Genomic DNA, 21,614 nt, shown 5'->3' with positions numbered 1-21,614 from the left:
TTCGAGAAAATGGTTGGTGTCTTTGATGAAGGATGGGAGACTGCATGTAATGGGTTGAAGGTGTTGATCTACGTAGGCAGAGATACGTTCTGTGGGGGCTTGGTAACCAGCTACAATGGGGCGGCCGAGATTCGCATGAATGGACACAGGGAGAGGGTAATGAGGATCACCCTCTGGCTAAACATGCCTTGGTGCACGGCCAGCACATCTTGGCACAGTGTTACACCGTCTGGGTTATCTGGATACTTCCCACCAACACCAACCTATCCAAACTCTGGAGATGGGAACTTACTCTTCAATATATCCTCTCTTCTCGTTACCCACCAAGCCTCAATCTCCGCTAATTTCAAGTTGCCGCCACTCACACCTCACCTGTCATTCAACATCATCTTTGCCTCCGCACTTCCGCCTCGACTGACATCTCTGCCCAAACTCTTTGTCTTTAAATATGTCTGCTTGTGTCTGTATATGTGTGGATGGATATGTGTGTGTGTGCGAGTGTATACCCGTCCTTTTTTCCCCCTAAGGTAAGTCTTTCCGCTCCCGGGATTGGAATGACTCCTTACCCTCTCCCTTAAAACCCACTTCCTTTCGTCTTCCCCTCTCCTTCCCTCTTTCCTGATGAGGCAACAGTTTGTTGCGAAAGCTTGAATTTTGTGTGTATGTTTGTGTTTGTTTGTGTGTCTATCGACGTGCCAGCGCTTTCGTTTGGTAAGTCACATCATCTTTGTTTTTAGATATATAAACAATGTAAAAATGTTGATCTCCATAGCAGTAGTTTAATCTGCGTATATAAGACAACATTGTATTTTGTTACTAACTAATTTGGGGAAAAAATCACCTAATTATTATGTAAATATGGTATCCATACAAACAAAATAAACAACCAATGTCAAATCTAACTTTTCCACTAATAATACATACTTCATCACAGATTACGTGTGTGCTTGTACACTTTATTTTTGACTGGCAGCATTAACCGAATCAGCAGCCTTCCTTAATGAAGCAAGAGATAAGCGCACGAGATTCCCAGGTTTCCAGATTATTCTGAGAAATTACATTGCTGAATCACAAAAATATTTTATTATTTAGTATCTTACATATTTAACAACTCGTTCTTGTTGTTTTATAAATAATACATGATTGTCTACTATGCATTATTTGGAAAATCCAGGATGGAATGTAACAATATAATAAAATGGATAGTTGCTACTCACCTTAGAGTGGAGAAGCTCAGCTGCCAAAAGGCACAACAAAAAGACCGTCAGAAAGCTAGTTCGACCAACAAGGCCTGTGTCGAAAACAGATAAAATGCACACCCGTGACCACAGTCTGTGGCAGCTGTAGCCAGACTGCGAAAACAGCGCATTATGGGAGAGGCAGCAGGGTGGGGGTAATGTAGAGTCTGGGATGGGGAGGTCAAGTGAGAGCAGGATAGGGGTGAGGGATGGTAAAAGTGCTGCTGGGAGCATGCAGGGACAAGGTGGAGAGCAGGGGAGCTACGTGCAGTTGGGTGGTGTGACGGGGGGTGGGTGGGTGGGGGGTAGCGGAAAAGCACAGAAGTAAAAACACTGGGTGTATTGGTGAAATGAGGGCTGTGTAGTGCTGGAATCGGAACGGGGAAGGGGTTAGATGGGTAAGGACAATGACTAACGAAGGTTGAGGCCAGGAGGGTTACAGGAACCTGGGGTATATTGCTTGGAGAGTTCCCACCTCTGCAATTCAGAAAAGTTAGTGGTGGTTGGAAGGATCCAGATGGCGCAGGCTGTGAAGCAGTTATTAATCCACCAGCTGTCGGATTCATCCACTACAAAACTTGCCTCTGTGCCCCTTTCTAGAAATCCAGCAGGATCTCCGTTCTCTCTTCAAATCCTTATGCCTAACCAGAACCTGTCCCCAAAGTCCATCTCTCTCCTCACCCCAACACTCCCTGCACTCTTATCATCTATGTGCTTCCTGAAGTCCATAAACCACCCAGGACGCAACAATTGTGGCTGGTTACTGTGCTTTCACTGAGAGAATCTCTGCTCTCATAGACCAGCATCTTCAGCCTATTACCCACAATCTACCCTCCTATATAAAAGATACTGACTATTTCCTGCACCGAATCTCCACAGTTCTTGTTCCTTTACCACACAGTGCCCTGCTCATCACTATTGATGCTTCCTCCCTTTACGCTAATATCCCCAGTGCCCATGGCCTTACCTCTATTGAACACTACCTTTCCCAATGCCCGATTTATTCCAGACCAACCATCTCCTTCCTATTTGCTATGACCTATTGCATCCTCGCCCATAATTACTTCTCCTTCAAAGGTGTTACCTACAAATTAATCTGGGGTACAACTATGCCAACCATTTCATGGGCCATCTAGAGTAATCCTTCCTAAACACCCAGAATCCCACCACCTGTCACCTGGTTAAGATTCATCGATGACATCTTTGTGATCTGGAACGAGGGTTATGACAACCTGTCCATGTTCCTCCAGAACCTCCACGCCTTCTCCCACATTTGGTTCACCTGTCCCGCTCAACCCATCAGGCCACCTTCCTCGATGTTGACCTCCACCTCAAAGATGGCGATATCAGTACCTCTGTCATATCACACCTACGAACCACTAGCAATACCTCCACTTTGTCTGCTGCCGCCCATTCCATACCAAGAAACCCCTTCCATATAGCCTAGCCATCCATGGCCATCACATTTGTAGTGATGAGTGGTACCTCTCGGAATATACAGAGTGTCTGACAGAGGCCTTTACATATCGTAATTACCCTACCAACCTTCTACGAAAAGCGATCTCCTGTGCCTTATGTTTAGTCACCCAACCCCTCCGGAAGTCCCATTGTCTGTCCACAGAGAGCCATTCCCCTCGTAACTCAGTACCATCTAGGACTGGAGCAACTGAATTAAATTCTCAGCTAGGGTTTTGACTACCTCTTGTCTGGACCTGGAATGAGAAATGTCATACCCACTATCCTTCCGACCCCTCCCACAGTGATATTTTGCTGCCCACCAAACCTATACAATATCCTCATCCATCTGTACATAACCCCAGCTCCCAACCCCTTGCCTCATGGCTCGTATCCCTGTAATAAACCTAGATGAAAGACCTGTTCCGTGCACCCCCCCCCCCCCCCCACACCACACCACCTACACCAATATGGTCACAAGCATCACTTATCCCATCAGAGACAGGACTACCTCTGAAACCAGTCATGTGATCTACAAGCTAAGCTGCAACCACAGTGCTGCATTCTATGTGGGCATGACAACCACCTTTCTGTCTGTACTCGTGAATGGCCACTGACAGTCTATGGCCAAGAAACATCTGGATCACCCTGTTGCTGAGCACACTGCCCAACACGACGTCCTTCATTTCAGTGACCGCTCCACAGCCTGTGCCATCTGGATCCTTCCCACCAACACTAACTTTTCTGAATTGTGCAAATGGGGACTTTCGCTGCAATGTATCTGATGTTCCCATAACCCTCCTGGCCTCATCCCTTATTAGTCATTGTCTTTATTCATCTAGCCCCTTCACTGTTTCCATTCCAGCACTGCACAGCTCTCTTTCCACCAATCCATCCTGTAAACTCTCTCTCTCTCTCCCTCCCTCCATCTAACCTAAAGACAGCACCTAGCTACCCTACTTTCCACATCATCCCTGCACAATCCCAGCAGCACTTTGCCAACCACAACCCCTACCCTGCTCTCACTCCCACTTCCCCATCCCAGCCTCTTCCTTACCTCCACTCAGTTGCCTCTTCTATAATGTGCTGCTGCTTGCAGTGTGGTGCCAGCTGTCAGAGACTGTGGTCGTGTGTGTGTATGTGTGTGTGTGTGTGTGTGTGTGTGTGTGTGTGTTCGACAGAGGCCCTGTTGGCTGAAAGCTAACTTTCAGACAGTCTTTTGGTTGTGCCTTTCTGTGAATCGGCATCTCTGCTGTATGAAGAGTAATAACTATCCTTTCCATTATATTGATGCATTATTTGAGGCATACACTTTAACTGCCTTCTAAATATTTCAATTTTAGTTTGAGCTCTTTAATCTCTCTGGTCTATTTGTTGTGCAGTACAATTACATAATTATTTTGTCAGCAGGTGTACTTTGAAGACTTCTAGTTCTGCGATTGTAGCTAAAGCTGTTAATGTAATAATAACTATGTTTGTACTTAACATGAATAAATGTTGAGAAACATACTCACATGGTGCAATTGAATACCCATATCTTAAACGACAGAATGGAAAGGGTAGACTGCTACTAACCACATAGAGTAGGCATTGAGATGCAGCCAGTCACAGTGGAAAAGAATGCTAGAATTTTCAGCTTTCAGACTGTCACCTTCATTAAAACTAGAAAACATATGCACATTCACACAACAACTCAAACATATGACCACTGTCTCCAAGCTCCAAGGCTGAGCAGCAATCTAGCTTGGGTGGGGTACTGGGGATAAGGAAGAGGAGGGGTAGCAGATGTGAGGGGTGGGGGAAACTGCTAAAGCTGCCTGTGGGAGTGTGCAGGGATGTGGTGGGGACAGGATAGGGCTGCTAGGTGCAACATCGGGATTGGGAATGGGAATGGGGGAGAGGGGGGGGGGCAAGGATTGAGGAGGGGGGGAGGAAGGTGGAGGAGGGAGGGAGGTGGAGGAGTGGGAAGGGACCGGACATGGCTGTCCAGATAGCTTGACTGAAGAGACATGCAGGGCGTCCTTGGCGGTGTGGGAGTGGCAGCCAAAGGCAAGAGAAGTTCCTGATACACTCAAACCAATGTAATATAGATTAAAGTGAGTGGGACAAGGGCACCACTTCCACCCCTGGTCCCCAGGGTGACCGGTAGACAGGCCCAGCAACAGAAGTGTGGGAGCCGTTAGATGTCGGAGTCCATGATGAGGTATGTCAGCATGAGCAACGACAATGGTGGAATGGAGTGGACAGACTTGTGATGGAGACCTAGCTTCCATCCCCACTGACAGCAGTGTGTGCTCATCGCAATGCAAGGTGCCAACACCTTCCACAGGAAGCATACCCACCATTGGAACTGAAGAAGTCCTGACTGCTGGTGTAGGTGGGCATAATCAGCCCTGTGTAAACAGAACTGGCAGCACTGGGGGATACATGCTTTCAGCAAGAGGTTGTGCAGCATCTGCAGCTGACAGACTCACAGGAGCTCAGTAGAATTCTTGTCGTCATTGTATATGAACTTAAATAAAATGGAAATCTTCTGTGTTCTTCCACATCTGTCTCTTAAGTGTTCAGACAAGGTTTTCCACCTTGCCATTCAATTTCAGTCGGAAGAGAGGTGCTATGACATGGTGAAAAGCATTGTGAGTACAAACATCTTGGAAAGATCACACCACATACTGAGGACCGTGGTGTGAAACGAGCGTGCGAACATTTAAAGCAGGCTGTGACAAGGTGTTCCACCTGCCAGTCTATGCCTGGCCAAAGCACCTGGTGGTGTGCAACAGTTATGTGCGGAGAAACTCTCACTGCAGAGCCATTGGAACCACAATGTGGGAAGTAAACCCTTCTGCTGACAGGAGAATAAAGCCATTCCAAGAGGGAGAAGTGATGAAACAACACATAAAAGCTCTGAAGTGGGTCCGATGCCTGGCCCAGCAGACGGTCGGGCAACCAATGTTGTATCATGCTAATGGACTCGCCACCACAGCAGAGGTAATACGAGAATTTGTGATGGGGAAGCCATCGCATGTGCCTCACCTCTGTGTCCTGTTGAAATCAATGGAATTCCTGCTGGTGGTCACAGGAGGGGCAGGGCATCTGCATTTGCATGCTGCGGCGTGGGATGGTAATGGATCTCGTGGTTGTACCAGGGCAAGAACGGAACCCAATGTTGGAGATGATGAGTGGCTTTGTCTGTTGTGTACACCAACAGATTGAGCAGGCTTAAGATAAGAAATGAAATAAAATTTTGCAGCATTCAAGAACACATGAAGGTTTTCTTAAGTGTAGAAGTGGCACATATGACATTTAAGAGACGGATTAAATACAGTGGTAATATATGGTAAACATTTAACAAAAACCAAACTGTACAATGTGTAACTTCAAAGTTAATGTTAAACTAAGAAATAAAATGAGAGAACAGTTGTGCACTGTATGAATATAAACTAGGGAACACAGTATACGTGCTGTATAGTAGTAAAGTGAACCTACTAATTGGAGGTCAAAATTACATGTTGTTCCTAGATAACTACAGTGTCACATATTGACAAACAATTAAAATGTAATGCCAATGCCTGTTAATGAGTTGAAGCAAAACCGTCACAGTTGTATATTGATGAGTACTATAGGAAGGTAAATTATTTGTGTGTTGTCACAAATTTAATGTTACTTCAAAATAATATATCGATCACAGATTCATAAGGTACCACCTGTGAACCAAACTGTGACAAATTCCTTCTGTGTAGGAAGTGTCAAAATATCATATGGAACAAGTTGTAACCAACGTTATCGAGAAGTGGAAAGCCCTTATGCAGGGTACGACAGAGGGTGATGTGATGTGTTCAGAGAAACAAACTGGCCAAGTGGACCAGAAGTGAAGAATGAATCTACTTGTCATGTATTAAACACAGGATTGTGGCGTGGATGATATAAAAGCCACTTATGAGGGCAAAAGTTATGAGCTGAGTATCCAGAAATGTGCTACAGATCTAGATACATATAATTATCTCTGTCATAATTTACCCAAAATATGAAAGGAGTATATCAAAAGGCAATGTCATTCGAGGTAGACAAACAAATGTAAGTAGATCTATTCCTTTTATGTATTTTTACATCTGCGTAGTAGGTACACTCGTTTGTCCACCTTTACTGACATTGCCTTTTTAAGTGAAACTTGACCACCTGAGCTTGATACATTTGCAGTAGCTGTTTGAGACATTGGCAGAATTTGTCGTGTGCAGTGACAACATGCATGCACTTATGGTGATAGGAGAACAGCAAACTACACATATTGTCAAAAGAAAGCAACACTGGTTCTTGCAGAGGATGTGACAGACACAATAAGTGATACATACGAGAGGGTAACCACAGTAAGAAAAGAGCCTTACAGACCTCCATGTGACCACCGATAGTGCCACAAGATGTTAGTGAAGCTGCTTCTCATAAACATTCCAGCAGCCGGTGGCTGAGCCTTTGTCAACCATAGCCAACAACCATTCCAACAATGCCATTTGTGCCTACTACTGGAGTAAAGCATGTGTTGAAGAACCGAGTGCAAAAAAACCACAGAATCTGAAACCACATGAAAATTCGATTCTTGACTTCACCTCTTGTGTTCTAATTAGGAACAAAGGAAACCCATATCTGTAAAAGAGATACAGTTTATTGAGTTGTGGAATCACATCAACAAAAATACAGTGAAAGTAGGTTAGACGGCTCGAACACATTGAGTAACTGAGGACCCAGAGACCCATGCATGCCCTTATGAAGGTGCTATCCACATCAGGAGCCACTGGTGTTGTGCTGTACGTGCACAGTGGACCTGACGATCACAGTCGGTGACTGGGATGCCACTTGTGGCTGCCTCGCATAGTTGCGGGTGTGCCGTTTGAATGTTAATGTGCAGAAACTTGCCATGTTGACCTGAATTGTGCCTGCTGTAGGTGGTAGATAACCATTGAGTTACTGCACTACCCTTTCTATATTGTTGTTGTTCCATTGTCGACTTTCTATTGTTCCTTTCTTTAAACAAGAGTTTGTAATGAATCCAATTACTATTTTAGTCAATCTTTTTAGGGCTCTGCATCATTGTTCATTCATTCAACTTCAATTGAAACTTCAGAGAGCGCACCCCCCCCCCCCCCCCCCCCCCCGCACCCCCCCCCCCCCCCCCCTCCACACACACACACACACACACACACACACACACACACACACACACAATATGAGCATACCCGAGTTGCCCTGTAAGACCCTCAGTGCTTCATAGTGGTTAGGCAAATAGCTTTAGTGTCACAACAAAATTTGAAATATACGGGGAGAGAGGAGACTGTAAACATTGAAGCTAGCTCAAAACCGATGACAGGGAGAGTCCAGTCTGGATCTGATGCTCCAGATGATGACAGGCAACAGATACTTCTTTCCTCCCCCATGCTCCTGTTGGCTACTTACAATGTTGCATGTTCCATGGGAACAAACAACCTTTGTTTGAGTAATGAAGCTATTTGGTGTGTGGGCAGCAATGAATTGTGCTTGAACATTGCAAATGAAAATTTAAGAGAAAAATTAGAATTAAAAAATAAAAATATGTAATACCCCATAGAATGATTGGACAACCTGCGTAGTTGTTACTCTTATTCTGACCACTAAGAATTTCCTTCTTCTTCTTTTCATTTGGGTCTACTTATGAACGTGGGACTTATTTTGATTCTTTACTAGGGTCTTCCGTCTCTTCTTTGCCCAGAAAGCTTTCATTTTCTGCCTGTGAGCAAGCTTCCTCTCCTCTGTCCACTTTGGTCTGTTGGTTCCTGTGCTTGTTTCGCTACTAAGGGACACTGGCATTACCTCTTGTAGAGAAATCTGCCAGAATTTGGACTGGTCTTGTATGATGGTTTCTAATGGAATTTAAAGTTGCTCCAGGTCATATTTCCCTTTGGTGATACATTTGTTCTTTCCCCTCTACTTGTCGTGGTGAAGATCCTAGTCATGAGCCTGCAGTGACTCAGGTCAAATGTCCGTAGAAGGTCAGTTACATTTTCTTCATAGATGTAATTATTTCTTCTTGGAGATGGTACAGTTCACTGTTGTCTGACAGTGTTAAGTGCTATCTTCTTCTCTTATTCACCCTAGTGTTCTCTTTTAGGGTTTTTCATTCCTTGATCACTAGTTTCCTGAGTGGATCACCTGCTCATCAAGAGGTGTTCAGAAACATACAGTACTAATGGCCTTACTGTTGAATTTTATTGTTTGAGATTCTTAGATAAGTACTTGGAGATATAAATGTTCATGCAGAAGTGGTAGAACCTCTCCAATGTGGCACATCTGGTATCTGTTGCCAAGTTGTCACTCTCATTTGCCGACCCAACTGTCCTAAATGTTTGACTATTGGGACTTTACGAATGGTGGTGCCTTCCAGTGGAATTGCAGACAGGGCTTCTTTTATGTTAGTAATTAACTCAGTCTTTTGTGCACTGAGTTTCAAATTGATCTTAGCTGCATGCTGTAGAGGCTTTCTAGTTGGCGAGGAAGCTCCTGTATATTGTTGGCTAATGAGACCAGCTCATCTGCGAAGGCTAGGCAAGGTACATTGAGGTTATCTTCCTCGTATCCAATTTTTATTGCAGTTACCAATGGTTGTGTGAAAGTCCTTTCCCCGTCACACAATTAAAGAGGCCAACACCTTGTGTAACTCCTGTTCAAACGGTTGTACTCCTAGAGAGAGACCACCTCTAAATTTGATTTTGAACATGGTGTTCCTCAGAGTGGTCTGGGCTAGTCTGGGGGACTTCTCATCTAGGTTCAGTTCTCGTATGGTGGAGATCAGGGTCTGCCGAATCATATGCCTTTTGAAAGTCCACTAGAATGGCTTCACAGGGATATCCACTGTGACTCTTGTATTTAAGGATGGTCTTATTGTATGTTTTTAGTTTCATAGTGTTTAGCTTTATGCAGATGTAGTTCATGCTTTTTCTTTCCTGTGTGTTCAATGTTGTTTTTCATTGCACATTTATCAGTGAGAAACTTCCTTGAAGGATTTCTTTGCACTTTCTGTACCAGGTATTATGGTGTTTATTTGTTAGTATGTTGCTGCTGCCATTGAGAAAGGTAATTTCTTCCTACCATGCAACATTTGTGGATAGTCATTGCTGTATATAAAGAACATTATTATTCCAACAGTGTTATCCTGAGTAATCCTTACCAGTGTAAGTATAATTGTTTCTAGTAGAAGCATAACACTTCTCCCTTTTTTTCTTTTTTTCCCCAGAAAAGTCATTGTTCTAAGTAGGGACCTGAAAAGTTCACGTTTTGTGATTAATGTGAATATAGAGAAAATTTTGCCTCAAAACAGAAAACACAGTGTTACCTAATAGGTGGCGTTTCATATCGATTTGTATCGAGATGAACTATTTTACCAGAGATAGTTTGAAATAGATTTATTTTCAGCAATTAAATATTGAAAATGTAACCAATTTTTGGTTACTGGTTTATCACTTCATCTAGTAAACCCCAGTTAGAAAAGATAATGTGTGTATAAACATGTGTGCAAAATGAAAAGTGCACAAATCAATGACGTGTATCAGTGCACCCAATGATCAGGTGCCAAGACAATTGCTGGTTGTTGAATGGTTTGTATAAGATGCATGCCACGTAATGCAACTTGGTACTCAGTCGTGGGGCCTATCATCTGAGAACAAATAAATGCGTGTGTATGTTTGTTAGCTGAATCTCGGAGGTTGGTTTAAAGTGGGCTAACATAACAGTTTTAGGTAGTGGGTGATTTGAAATTTAGTTACATTGAAAACTGCTAGAGAGAGGCCCTGAGCTACCTCGTTAACAATACCCTGCCAATTTTTAACAAGGAATTGAGCAGTAGCTATTCCCCAAACCTGGGTTTTGTTTGTTGTTTTCTTATTTTGAAATGAGTGAAAAGACTAAACCTTGTCCATCATGGATTTAGATTAAAACCCTCACACCACTAGAAGTGATCAGAGATTCCTGTGACAATGTTTCAGTTATAGTTTTGCAGATCATGGTTGTAGGCTGTTGCACTGCGAGAGAGAGGCAGAGTTTTTTTTCCTAGCAGTCTGAATTCATGTTTATACTAGTGGCCGCCTACCAATATACAGTTTCTGCACTCTGCATTAAAAGGACCAGAAAACAAAACCTGCTGTGCTGAAATTCCTCATTCAGCATGTGAATAGTTATCATTGTCGTACTTCTACACTAAGTGCCTTGTAAGTTCTATGTTAGTGTTTCTCAAGTATGGGTTGCATGGCTATATATGCCCATGAAAGGTAACAATTAAGATTCTGCAAATTTTTTTAATCATTGACTTGAGCAGGAATAGAAAAATACTGTTATGACACAGCTTAAATGGGAGACACATACAGGTCACTGCAGGTAACAATGTGCTGCTTCTCAATGGAACAGTCATTTTTTCATTTAGTGTGTAGTATTATCAAGGTATTTAAACAATATGTTTTCTATGAACTTACAATTGCAGTTTTTGTGTAACAAGCAGAACCTCTTTCAGTTCAGTCTCTCTCTCTCTCTCTCTCTCTCTCTCTCTCTCTCTCTCTCTCTCTCTCTCTCTCTCACACACACACACATTCTCAGCAAGTACACAGTCAATATGTTATTTTTAGGAAATGATGAGGCCAGGAACAACAGTGCAGTCTGTTCTTCCCACTCCAGCTACAGCACCTGCATCTGTTTCTGAGACAGAGCCAAGTGCAAGTGAAGGACCAGAATCGGTGACTGTGAGTGATGCTGTGGAGCTGCGTGAGCACAGTGAGACTGATTGGGAAGAAGTACTTACGGAAGACCAAGTAAGATAGCCATCAGTCTCTTTGTTGCCTGCCTCAAAACTCTCCCCCCCCCCCCCTCCCCCCTGTTGCTTCAATACACAAACCCAAATGAAAATTGTAATTCTGTAGAGATGATCCTTCTAGTTATTGCCTCCCCCATCTTTCTGTAAAACTGTTCAAAATTCTCATAGGTGGTTGTACTGCATGCAGGGGAAACGTGCATTATAAATGTGTTCTTTACAACCACTATGTTTACAACTACTACATCAAGTGATTCAATGAGTCATCCATATTTTTTTTGTCAGTTATTTGCATTATAACTATTTGCTGCACATCTTTTGAGGTAAATGGTTTAAAGTCAAATACGACACACAGAATATAGAACATTATTTTCCAAACTATATCTGCACCTACTGTAACAACTTTTATTTGCTTATTGAGTTGCAGATTATTTTTGCACTTCATGTTGCATTATTTCACACACATTAAAATTTGTTGAGGACAAGTATACATTATAGTAAATGATAAAAGAATTTGTGTGAACAGGATGACTATGAGAAACATGTTGGCTTCGAAGTGGAGGAAGAAGATAAAAGTACGCGGCCCAACAGGTTACATCGTAGAGACACTCCTCATCATCTTAAGAACAAACGCATAAATGCCCAGTTGGATCAAAGCAAAGTTGCGTCCCTTATTGCTCAGGTAGTTAGAAGAACAAATTCATGTTTGCTCAATATTTTTAATAGATTGCTTACAATCCAGTTAATGTATTATGTACTAAGTAATAAATTACTCTTGCTACTCCCCCGTTTTTTGCTTCTTCTTCTTCTTCTTCTTCTTCTTCCTTCCTCGTCCTCTTCCGTGTCCTAAAGTGGTTGCTGCATCCTTCATCCCTGTTGCCTTATGCCTCAATCTCGCCATTCTTCCCCATCCTCTTCTATCCATCTTTTCTCCCATTTTCTTTCTAGTTGTTAGTTGCTCCATAACCTACTTCTTCATTTCCTTACTTTTGTTACTGTTATCAGCAATATTGTTTAAAGTGTAACTTTTACTCCTTTCACTTGAATTAGTAAAGGCTTAATAACATCAGCAGCAATTTTATGTAAACAGTAGGTTGTTGTTGTTGTTGTTGTTGTTGTTGTTGGTGGTGGTGGTGGTAGTAGTAGTAGTAGTAGTAGCAGTAGTTGTAGTTGTAAACATTGACCAAATCACCCAAAGAATTAATCCTTAACTATTTAATTCACTATCTGATACCTGTCCCTACAAGCACCAAATAGCAATTGTTTGCATGTAGAGATTTTATTCCTAGATCAATATATCATCCCCATCTCTCTGCAGTTTTGTGTCTTCCAGCATTGTGAAAAATTCCTTGTGACGGCATAAGATTACCAGCAGTTCCAAGTTAGATACTATTAATTTCAAATTAACAATTGCTTTTTTGTTTATAGAAATTTGTCCAAAACAAGATTTAAAAGAAAGTTTTATCATCTAAAAACTTAGCTGCCAGTCTATTGCATACACCATGTCAATGGATTGACAGTTGCATCATTTCAGGCAAATAAGTCTCGCAATAAAGAAAAATTGAATTAGTAATAGCATTAGAAATTCACATTCAGGTTACAGGTATAATTATGCAGCTTAGAAATACACTGTAGTTAGTTAGAAAATTAGTGATTTGTACCCTCAAAACGCCGGCCGCGGTGGCCGTGCGGTTCTGGCGCTGCAGTCCGGAACCGCGAGGCTGCTACGGTCGCAGGTTCGAATCCTGCCTCGGGCATGGGTGTGTGTGATGTCCTTAGGTTAGTTAGGTTTAAGTAGTTCTAAGTTCTAGGGGACTTATGACCTAAGATGTTGAGTCCCATAGTGCTCAGAGCCATTTTTTGTACTCGCAAAACCTTTTCAGTTGGGAAACACTGTCTAGCTTTATGCTATATGATGATCATGGAGTCATAGGGTCTCGGCAGACAAGAGATTTCTCTCCAGGACCACCTGTAGAATGATTACATTCAAGTAGTTCTGTATTGTATTGTTCCAGTGGGAGGATGGGAGAGACTTGCAGTGGGAGCTATAACTTCTTCTTTATTACAGACTAATTGAGATTTGTTTATATTTTTTGACCCAAGTATAATTGCTGTTATTTCCATATTAAAAGGCAAAGATTTTACTGTTATATAAAATATCAATTTCTTTGTTATTTTTACTGCCTTACTGCCCCCCCCCCCCCTTCTCTCTCTGTCTCTGTCTCTGTCTCTCTCTGTGTGTGTGTGTGTGTGTGTGTGTGTGTGTGTGTGTGTGTGCGTGTGTGTGTGTGTGTGTGTGTGTGTGTAAACACGTTTGCATTAGAATATTCATCCTAGGGAGTTTTTCAGAGGACTGTATTCATAAAAATTTAAATACCTTTCAAGCTGAAGTTGGTGAAAGAAGATAGCACAAGTATTCAATGCTGGCAACTAAACTGATATGTAAGTGACACAATGTATTTGTTTTCATGCTTATCTGTTTTTGTTTTATCTGTTACAGGCTATCAGCAGAAAGAAGGATGATGAAGTAGATAAGGGAACATTCTACCCAACACCACCAGAGTCGATAGGTGATCATAGTCAAGGTATGGTTGTAGATGCTGTTAGGTCTGACATTCTTTGGAATAGTGAATCATTTGTGTACCATTTTCTTGGGAAGTGTGATATGCTGCATTTGTTTGTGCAGATAACATTATCTCATACTTCAAATAAAACTCTCACGGAGTTAAAGATGGGGAGCTAAAGTTACCGTATGTTAGTTAGTTGTCTGTCGTGTTTCATGTCAACAGCTATTATTCTGTGTTGACATTACTGGCTGAACAAGTAGTGCAACTATGTTCAGTTATATTAAGAAGAAGGAGAAACAAAGAAGACACAGAATACAGGCTTTAATTGATGCTGAGAAGAGGGATAGTGAAAACTCACTGAAAGAATCCAAAGACTCATTAAAAGAAGCTAAGAAAGCCAAGAAAAAAGTTGGCGAATTTTCTGTGAAAGATGATTCAATTGCAGAAAAAGCCTGTGAAGCTTCGTTAGAAGCGAGACATAAAATTGAGGCAGTTATTGATGAGATCCTAGAAAGAGGAAAAGGGTCTCAAGAAGATGTAAAAGCTCAACATATTGAAGAAAATCATAATTCAGTGTCAGAGGTGAAACTGAGAAACATTTTGCTATACCAGGACCAAGGAATATCACATTTTGACCATGTTAATCATAATGAAGTTGTATCCCATATTTCACTTTCAAAAGAATGGCCTGCTAGAAGACATGAACTTTCTTCTTCACCGGACACGTTGTTGTTAAAAGAGGAAATCAGTGCATCTAAAAACCAAACAGTTCATCCTGTGTCTCCAGAAGGACACGGTACTTTAGTCAGTAACAGTTCACATAGGATAAAATTGTGGAAATTCTCAGGTAAGTAAATAATGTGCAAGTTTTGTATTGTAATTGTGCAACTATGCAAGTCTCAGTTTGTTGTTTGTAATCAACTTTTAATATTAACGTAGAAATAAAAAGCTGTTGTAGCTTATTGTTAAAGAAAATGACAACAACTAAAATACTAGTAGTGCTGCCATTAGGGGGAGGGGTGTGGTAGTGGTGGTAAATATTATTATTGCTGCTGCAGCAGCAGCATTTGCATTAAATTTTGATATGAGTTATAGGAAATGAATGATCTTAGATTTTGGCATTGGGCATTGCAGTAGCTGTTTCAGTTGGCATTGAAATATTTTTTGGTATAATGCTTCTTGTAAATATACTTTTATTTTATTACTGAAATTCTTTTACTGTCACTATGTGCACACACCTTGCAGCCGGTATCATATTATTTCAATGGTGCATTGATAGAAAAAACAAATTTGTAAAGGTATATACGTAGTATACAATCATTGATAACAGATTATAACCATAGAGTCCTAGATGTTGATATTAAACACAATTGTATATAAAAACAAAGATGAGGTGACTTACCGAACAAAAGCGCTGGCAGGTCGATAGACACACAAACAAACACAAACATACACACAAAATTCAAGCTTTCGCAACAAACTGTTGCCTCATCAGGAAAGAGGGAAGGAGAGGGGAAGACGAAAGGAAGTGGGTTTTAAGGGAGAGGGTAAGGAGTCATTCCAATCCCGGGAGCGGAAAGAGTTACCTTAGGGGGAAAAAAGGACAGGTATACACTCGCACACACGCACATATCCATCCACACATACAGACACAAGCAGACATATTTAAAGACCACAATTGTTTTTGATTATTTAGGAAAAACACACAAATAATCTGCCATATTTAGATCTTCTTGCAATGAGGTTTTGTGAATAACACTTAAATCCTAATCTATTCCCGTTCCATGACACTGTACATGTGACCTATCTCACATGAAATTACCACCGTTGCAAGTGACATGTCTAACTAAAGACTGTTAAAAGGCTCAACTGGCGGGGAACCATCACATTTAGGACACCAGGCTTGCATCTGCATCCTCTGACAACTAAATATTCAGAATAAAGTATCACCAAGCAGTCCTCAAGTGCAGTAACTTGGGTTTGTTTATTTGGCACCACTTTGATAAATCATTTGATGTTGATAACAAGCTCAGATGATAGTGTAATAGATTTAATTTAATCAACAGTTACTCTGTTATCAACAGTGTGGGTGACTCTTTGATTGTGAACCATACATTTAGGACTATAGGCATTAAAAAGTTCTCATGCCTACATTTGCATTCACTTACATGTTGATGATTTATTTGAATCCTAGTACTACCAGTATTAGAAATTTTAAGAATGTCGTCTGTGAATGGTGACTAAGAGTCATAAATAATCATAGGGTGAACGTTATTTGAAGGAGGGAGAAAACACACAAACTTAAGCAGTGTGGAAACTTCATTTTGTTTCTTAAAATCTTAACATTAACTGTATAAATGGAAGAAAAATTTACACACAGTACAAAATATGTGCCAAAATGAAGCTCATAAAAGCATGAAAGAAGATTATTGAAAAGGTTTAAAACTGCTTGTGAGAGTCAATGCACCATTACTGAGGGAGGTCTAAGAGACTGGACGCTCTCAGTTGTGAGTGAGATGAACATTACTGATTTCCAGACTTCTTCAACCTGGTTAAACAAATTAAAGAAATTATACAGAAGAGGGAGTCTCAAAATAATGCAGTTTTTTGAAGTAAAAATGCTGAGGTGGTGTCATTAGTAGGCAGTACTATAGACAAATTCATGGCTTCTTTTTAGCCCCTAAAATGCTATGTATAAATGTCAATTAGTCTGGTTTCGGGCAAGAGCTGCATGCCAATTAGTCAGGTTTCAGGCAAGGACTGCATGCAAACTACACTTCATCATTCAGAGTGAGAAAAAGACAAGAGTTGCAAGTGCAGTTGATGAATGCTATTAAACATTTCTATACAGCAACACCAGTGATAAGTATCATGAATTACTGTTTCCGCAGCTTTATATCTGTTTTCGGTAGCCTCAGGGCAAGCTATGGCAAAAAATTAAAACATGGACTGTTTAGTTTCAAAAATTTTGTAATTAGTTTCAGTTTTCAATACTGCAGCCAAGATGTCTTCTTACCAGTTGCAGTTTGTTGCACTCTTGGTGTGGGCATAATGGCCTCACTGCATTCAGGAGGTGGTTGAAAAGACTGTTAATGTAATTTGGGTTCCATGCATCTATAAAGAAATCTTTCGATGATTAAAGCGTTTTTTGGATTTCGGAAAATTATGGATAGTATAATTTCTGATAGTTCAGTGTCATTTCAGGTTTATCAGTGTAACATTATTGTTGAACTTAAGTCATTGCACAGTGTCAGTTTGCATCATCATGTTTTACTAATTTCATCAAATGTGTTTTTGTCATCCAGTACGCAATTCACATTTTTGTGACAACTGCAGGGAATGATCTCAAAGATCATCATAAGAACCGTACCAAAGGAATTTTTATAAAATATTGATGTCAACAAATTAAAATCTTTCTAGGCAACTTAATACATTGCCTTGATTTTGTTTCCTCTTCCAGTCACTTGTGGAACAATTACGTCTGCAATAGTTTAGCTGTCAATATGAACTGTAAGTTATTCAAAAAATTAACCATTTGAGGCATTTTTGGTGTGGTTTAAGTGCTTAAAATTCATGTGTGTCCTCTTCAGACCTCGCACTATGCAGCACTATGTAGTCTTGTTACGGCTTTGTCTGCTTATTTGCCGGATCATGCTCTAGGCAGGAATGGCTGTACAAACTACTGTTATATGCAATTCTTCATTCTACAAAATTGAGTGAATTTAAAATAGTTTTCTTAAATGTTTGTGGTGCACCTTAGCAGGTAACATTTTGACAGTGCAACGGTGTACCCTTCCTGTGTGAAAAATTTCTTTTGTAGATTTCAACATGTCAGATAGGACCAAATTCTTGAGAGATCATTCCACTTCATACAATTCCAGCCATAATCAGGGAAAAGTATCTGAAGAAAACCATGAATCAACAGTGAAAAACAGCAAACTACAATGATTTCAATTTTGATTCTAGAAACATGTTGTCTCTATTCCCATCCCTCATTGGTTACGTGAAAGTATTGTCACATTGGCTGCATTAACTGATGCATTGCTAACCTCTGAGAAGCGGAGAAACATCACTGTGACTGCCGCTGTCTCTGACCCAAACGTTAGTCAGAGGGAACTGTTAACATGAATAACAAAAACTTCAAAATGTAGGACATCAAATAATTTGCACACTACTTTGTTGTTTCTGAATTGTCTCTAAAAAGCTTTATGTATTTAGATAATAATAACTTACTAACATACATTTTGTTAGTAAAAAAACTAGCATTTTCATGAGGAGAAATGGACTGATGGCATCAAAAGATGTCTTTAGGATTTATTTCCCAGTACAGTATTTTTAACCTAATGTAGGAAAATTGTCTAAATAAATTTTTGTTGTACAATTTGAAGTTAAAGCCTCAGTTGAAAATCTGTTGTGGAAGAATTACAGTTAAATATCAGGTTTATTAACATCAGTTGGCAGACTGAACTGCTTTGTTAAACTGTTATCAGACATGTGCTGTGGAGTATGCAGTGCCATTTACGTGTGTTTTAGACGGCCAGATGTTGAGTTGGCCCAAACAACACATTTTTCCATCTTTTTTACGAATCCATGTATACTCCACAACCCACTGTATAGTGCATAGTGTAGAGTACTTTGTACCAACAGTATAGACTTTCCATCCTATTCCACTTGCGTAGTTAGTGATGGGGAAAAACGACTATTTATGCTTCCATCCCCCTCCGCTAAGTAATCCTTACCTTATTCTCACAAGATATACAGGGGTGACATCAGAAAGCCCACACACGTGTCCTTAAATACAAACGTGCTAAATATCCACAAAAGGGTTTTCTTGAGAACTGTGTCATCTTTGTTTCAAGAATACCCATTTAACTCCCCTGAGTGTCTCTCTTACATATTCATGCATTTTTTATTATTATTATTATTATTATTATTTTCTTTAAATATACTATAAAGCCCTTCCACGCTCACACAGGCATGATAGACAACACAAAAGATGTACTGCCATCTCTGCATATTGGTTAATTTTTTCTAAGTGAGGTCTCGCAGGATGTGGGTACTGCAACGTTTGTGTACATATATTTACAATTAACCATTAATACGTGCTCATCTGGAGATAGATTGGGCCGAAAGTTGAACAAAGAGTAGAGGGAACAAGTGCCAAGGAAAGAGCCAAGGGAGAAAACTTCTGTGATAGTTGGGTTGGATTATAAGAGCAGTTGTGGTTTTCTTGCTGCCTGTGACAGGTCATGCAAGGGTAGGCTTTGTTAGTAATGGGTATCATGGAGGCGGATACCTTTGACATTGTGGAGCAGTGTTACTCGGCAGCTGCAGTTAGGTGCTGGTATTGGCATCTCAGTCAGCTTCATCATGCCTGTAACAGTTGGGTCCATCATCGTTTACTGTCCGATAGGGCATATATTGGATTCACAGTGTAGGGTAGTGTTGGCAGTTTGTGCATTAGTGTGCAAGTTTGTCAGCTTCCCTGCTGTAGCTTATTGATTGGCTTTAATAGCAGCTGGCAAATCCAGTCAGTGTTGCTGATTTGCAGGGGTTTGCCGATTTTTGTCACTTGTGAGTGTATGTTAGCTCACCTTAGGTGGCTATGCCCTAGGTAGTAGTGTCTTTGGCCCCTTATGCTTCCACCTATGGTTGTGATCATAGTTTCCCAGAGTATGGATGAAAGGATTGTTCGAATGTCTCGAGTTCTGTGTAGTCGTGTGGCGAGTTTTTTGAATACTTCCTCGAGGGCTTCAGGGCAGTATTCATTGTGAAGATCAACAGTGCAGGTTTAGGGTGGAACATGGAGTGTTGCTAATGATGCGTAGCACTTTGTTCTGTACAATCTGCAGGGGGTGCAGGAGTGTAGGAGTTGCGTATCCCGAGAGAGGAGTTGCGTACCGCATCAGAGGTCTAATCAGTGTAATTTACATGGATTTCGACACCATCCTATTCAGCGCACTTTCCCTGTTGAGCCTTGGGCAGAGCTGTTTTTGTTTGAGCCTCACGTGCGCTTTGTTGGCAACATATTCTATGTGGTCCCATGTCTCATCTGATATGTTGCAATAATTAAAAAGGCTGATGGAGGAATTTCTTCTGGAATCTTGGAGTTTATTCTGACACCTTTTTTATTAAAAAATTATTGTAATCGACACATACTCTACCACCTGAGTGGCCATTTCCACTGTATAGTGCAAAGTATCCACTATTTAGTGCAGATTCCAGAATGTACACCTGAGCTTGTCACAGGGGAGATGAAGCAACTGGCTTAGACCCTCCAGACCAGAGGGCTGAATGATGCTGCAAATCAACATATCTGCAGAGATCCCATGGTTAAGGATAGGTGTCTTGTCATTTTTGCTAGTGTGTGGAAGTAAGAATGACCTCAGTACTCAGGTGATAGAAGTCATTTGTGTCTAGCTGTTTCAGAGACGAAAAGAACTTGAAGAATTAAGTCAAAGACTAGGTTGTGCTTATGTAAAATCTGAATGATATGTTATATAGTATCCTTTGTTACCAAAGGTGAAAGGGAACAGATTGGAAGTCATGACAACTCAATGCAGCACAAGGTTAATGCCTCTGGTAAGGATCGGATTGTTTGTCAGATTCACTGTTTTCTATACATGGATTTTTCAAACAAGCGTGCAGGCATACCAACAAAGTTCAGAAAATTTAACCTCCTATTTGATGCAGCTGTTGCGCTACATGTATGTGTTGCAAAGTATTTTGACCCTAATGAGAATGGCTATGAAATCAGATGAGCAATTCTTACATTGACTTCAGCACTGAGTATAAAGAAGAAAAAGAAAACAAGATGCTGGTCAATGGCGTGTGTGTGTGTGTGTGTGTGTGTGTGTGTGTGTGTGTGTGTGTGTGTGTGTGTGTGTGTGTGTGTATTTTATTACAATCCCACTTGTATATTATGCATAAGAGTATTGAATTTCTTCATAGCATCTTTGTGTGTAAAATACTGCTGGGAGAGAGGCAATACCTATACCACTTTGGTAATTATCAGTGCTTTTTTTCTTTTTACCCATATAGTTTTTTGATTGTAATTTGCACAACTGTGGAAATTTGAAATAGAGTGTGGTAAATTGTGATACAAATGCATTCTCACTAAAATGTGTTTGTCAAATCAGACGTCAATCAGACTTTCTCTCAAACATGGCAAACTCGGTCTATGTTTGACAAAAACATCAAACAAAGCTTCACACTGCCAAGTAATTTGACAGATTACAGTAGTTAAGCTCGACAGATTCTTTGAACGTTTACAGGGGCCTTTAGTGAGAGAGTTTTTATGAGATACTTTGGCAAAGAATGTGGGAACCAGCAAGAATCTTTGTGACTGAAAATGAGTCATATTTTCTACATACAGCTGCTATTATGGGTACCAGCCTTCAGAGTTGATAACTTTGGAGAATTTGGCCTGAACATTATTTAGTGAGCTGTACTGTTTTTAATTTCTTTAATTGTACTGCAGTTCTATCCTATTTATGGTTATCCAATAATGCTGCCATATGATAAACTGGAATC

The 21,614-nt window shown here is 40.7% G+C and overlaps 1 protein-coding gene across 9 annotated transcripts in view; it reads left to right on the top strand.

Moving 5' to 3' along the window:
• Positions 1–21,614, top strand: part of LOC124711466 (protein lap4) — a 539,589-nt gene that overhangs the window by 312,683 nt on the left and 205,292 nt on the right. For 8 of the 9 annotated variants that reach the window (XM_047241583.1, XM_047241606.1, XM_047241620.1 and 5 more), the window contains exons 14-16: positions 11,333–11,515; positions 12,041–12,196; positions 14,015–14,099. In XM_047241583.1, the coding sequence (XP_047097539.1) occupies positions 11,333–11,515; positions 12,041–12,196; positions 14,015–14,099 (424 nt within the window). The remainder of the gene's footprint in view (positions 1–11,332; positions 11,516–12,040; positions 12,197–14,014; positions 14,100–21,614) is intronic. The other variant, XM_047241591.1, reaches the window with a different exon arrangement.

This window comes from Schistocerca piceifrons, chromosome 1 (assembly GCF_021461385.2).
Source record: "Schistocerca piceifrons isolate TAMUIC-IGC-003096 chromosome 1, iqSchPice1.1, whole genome shotgun sequence".
Lineage (NCBI taxonomy): Eukaryota > Metazoa > Arthropoda > Insecta > Orthoptera > Acrididae > Schistocerca > Schistocerca piceifrons.
Note: the sequence above shows the minus strand (reverse complement) of the source record. Positions and strands in the feature narration are given on the sequence as shown.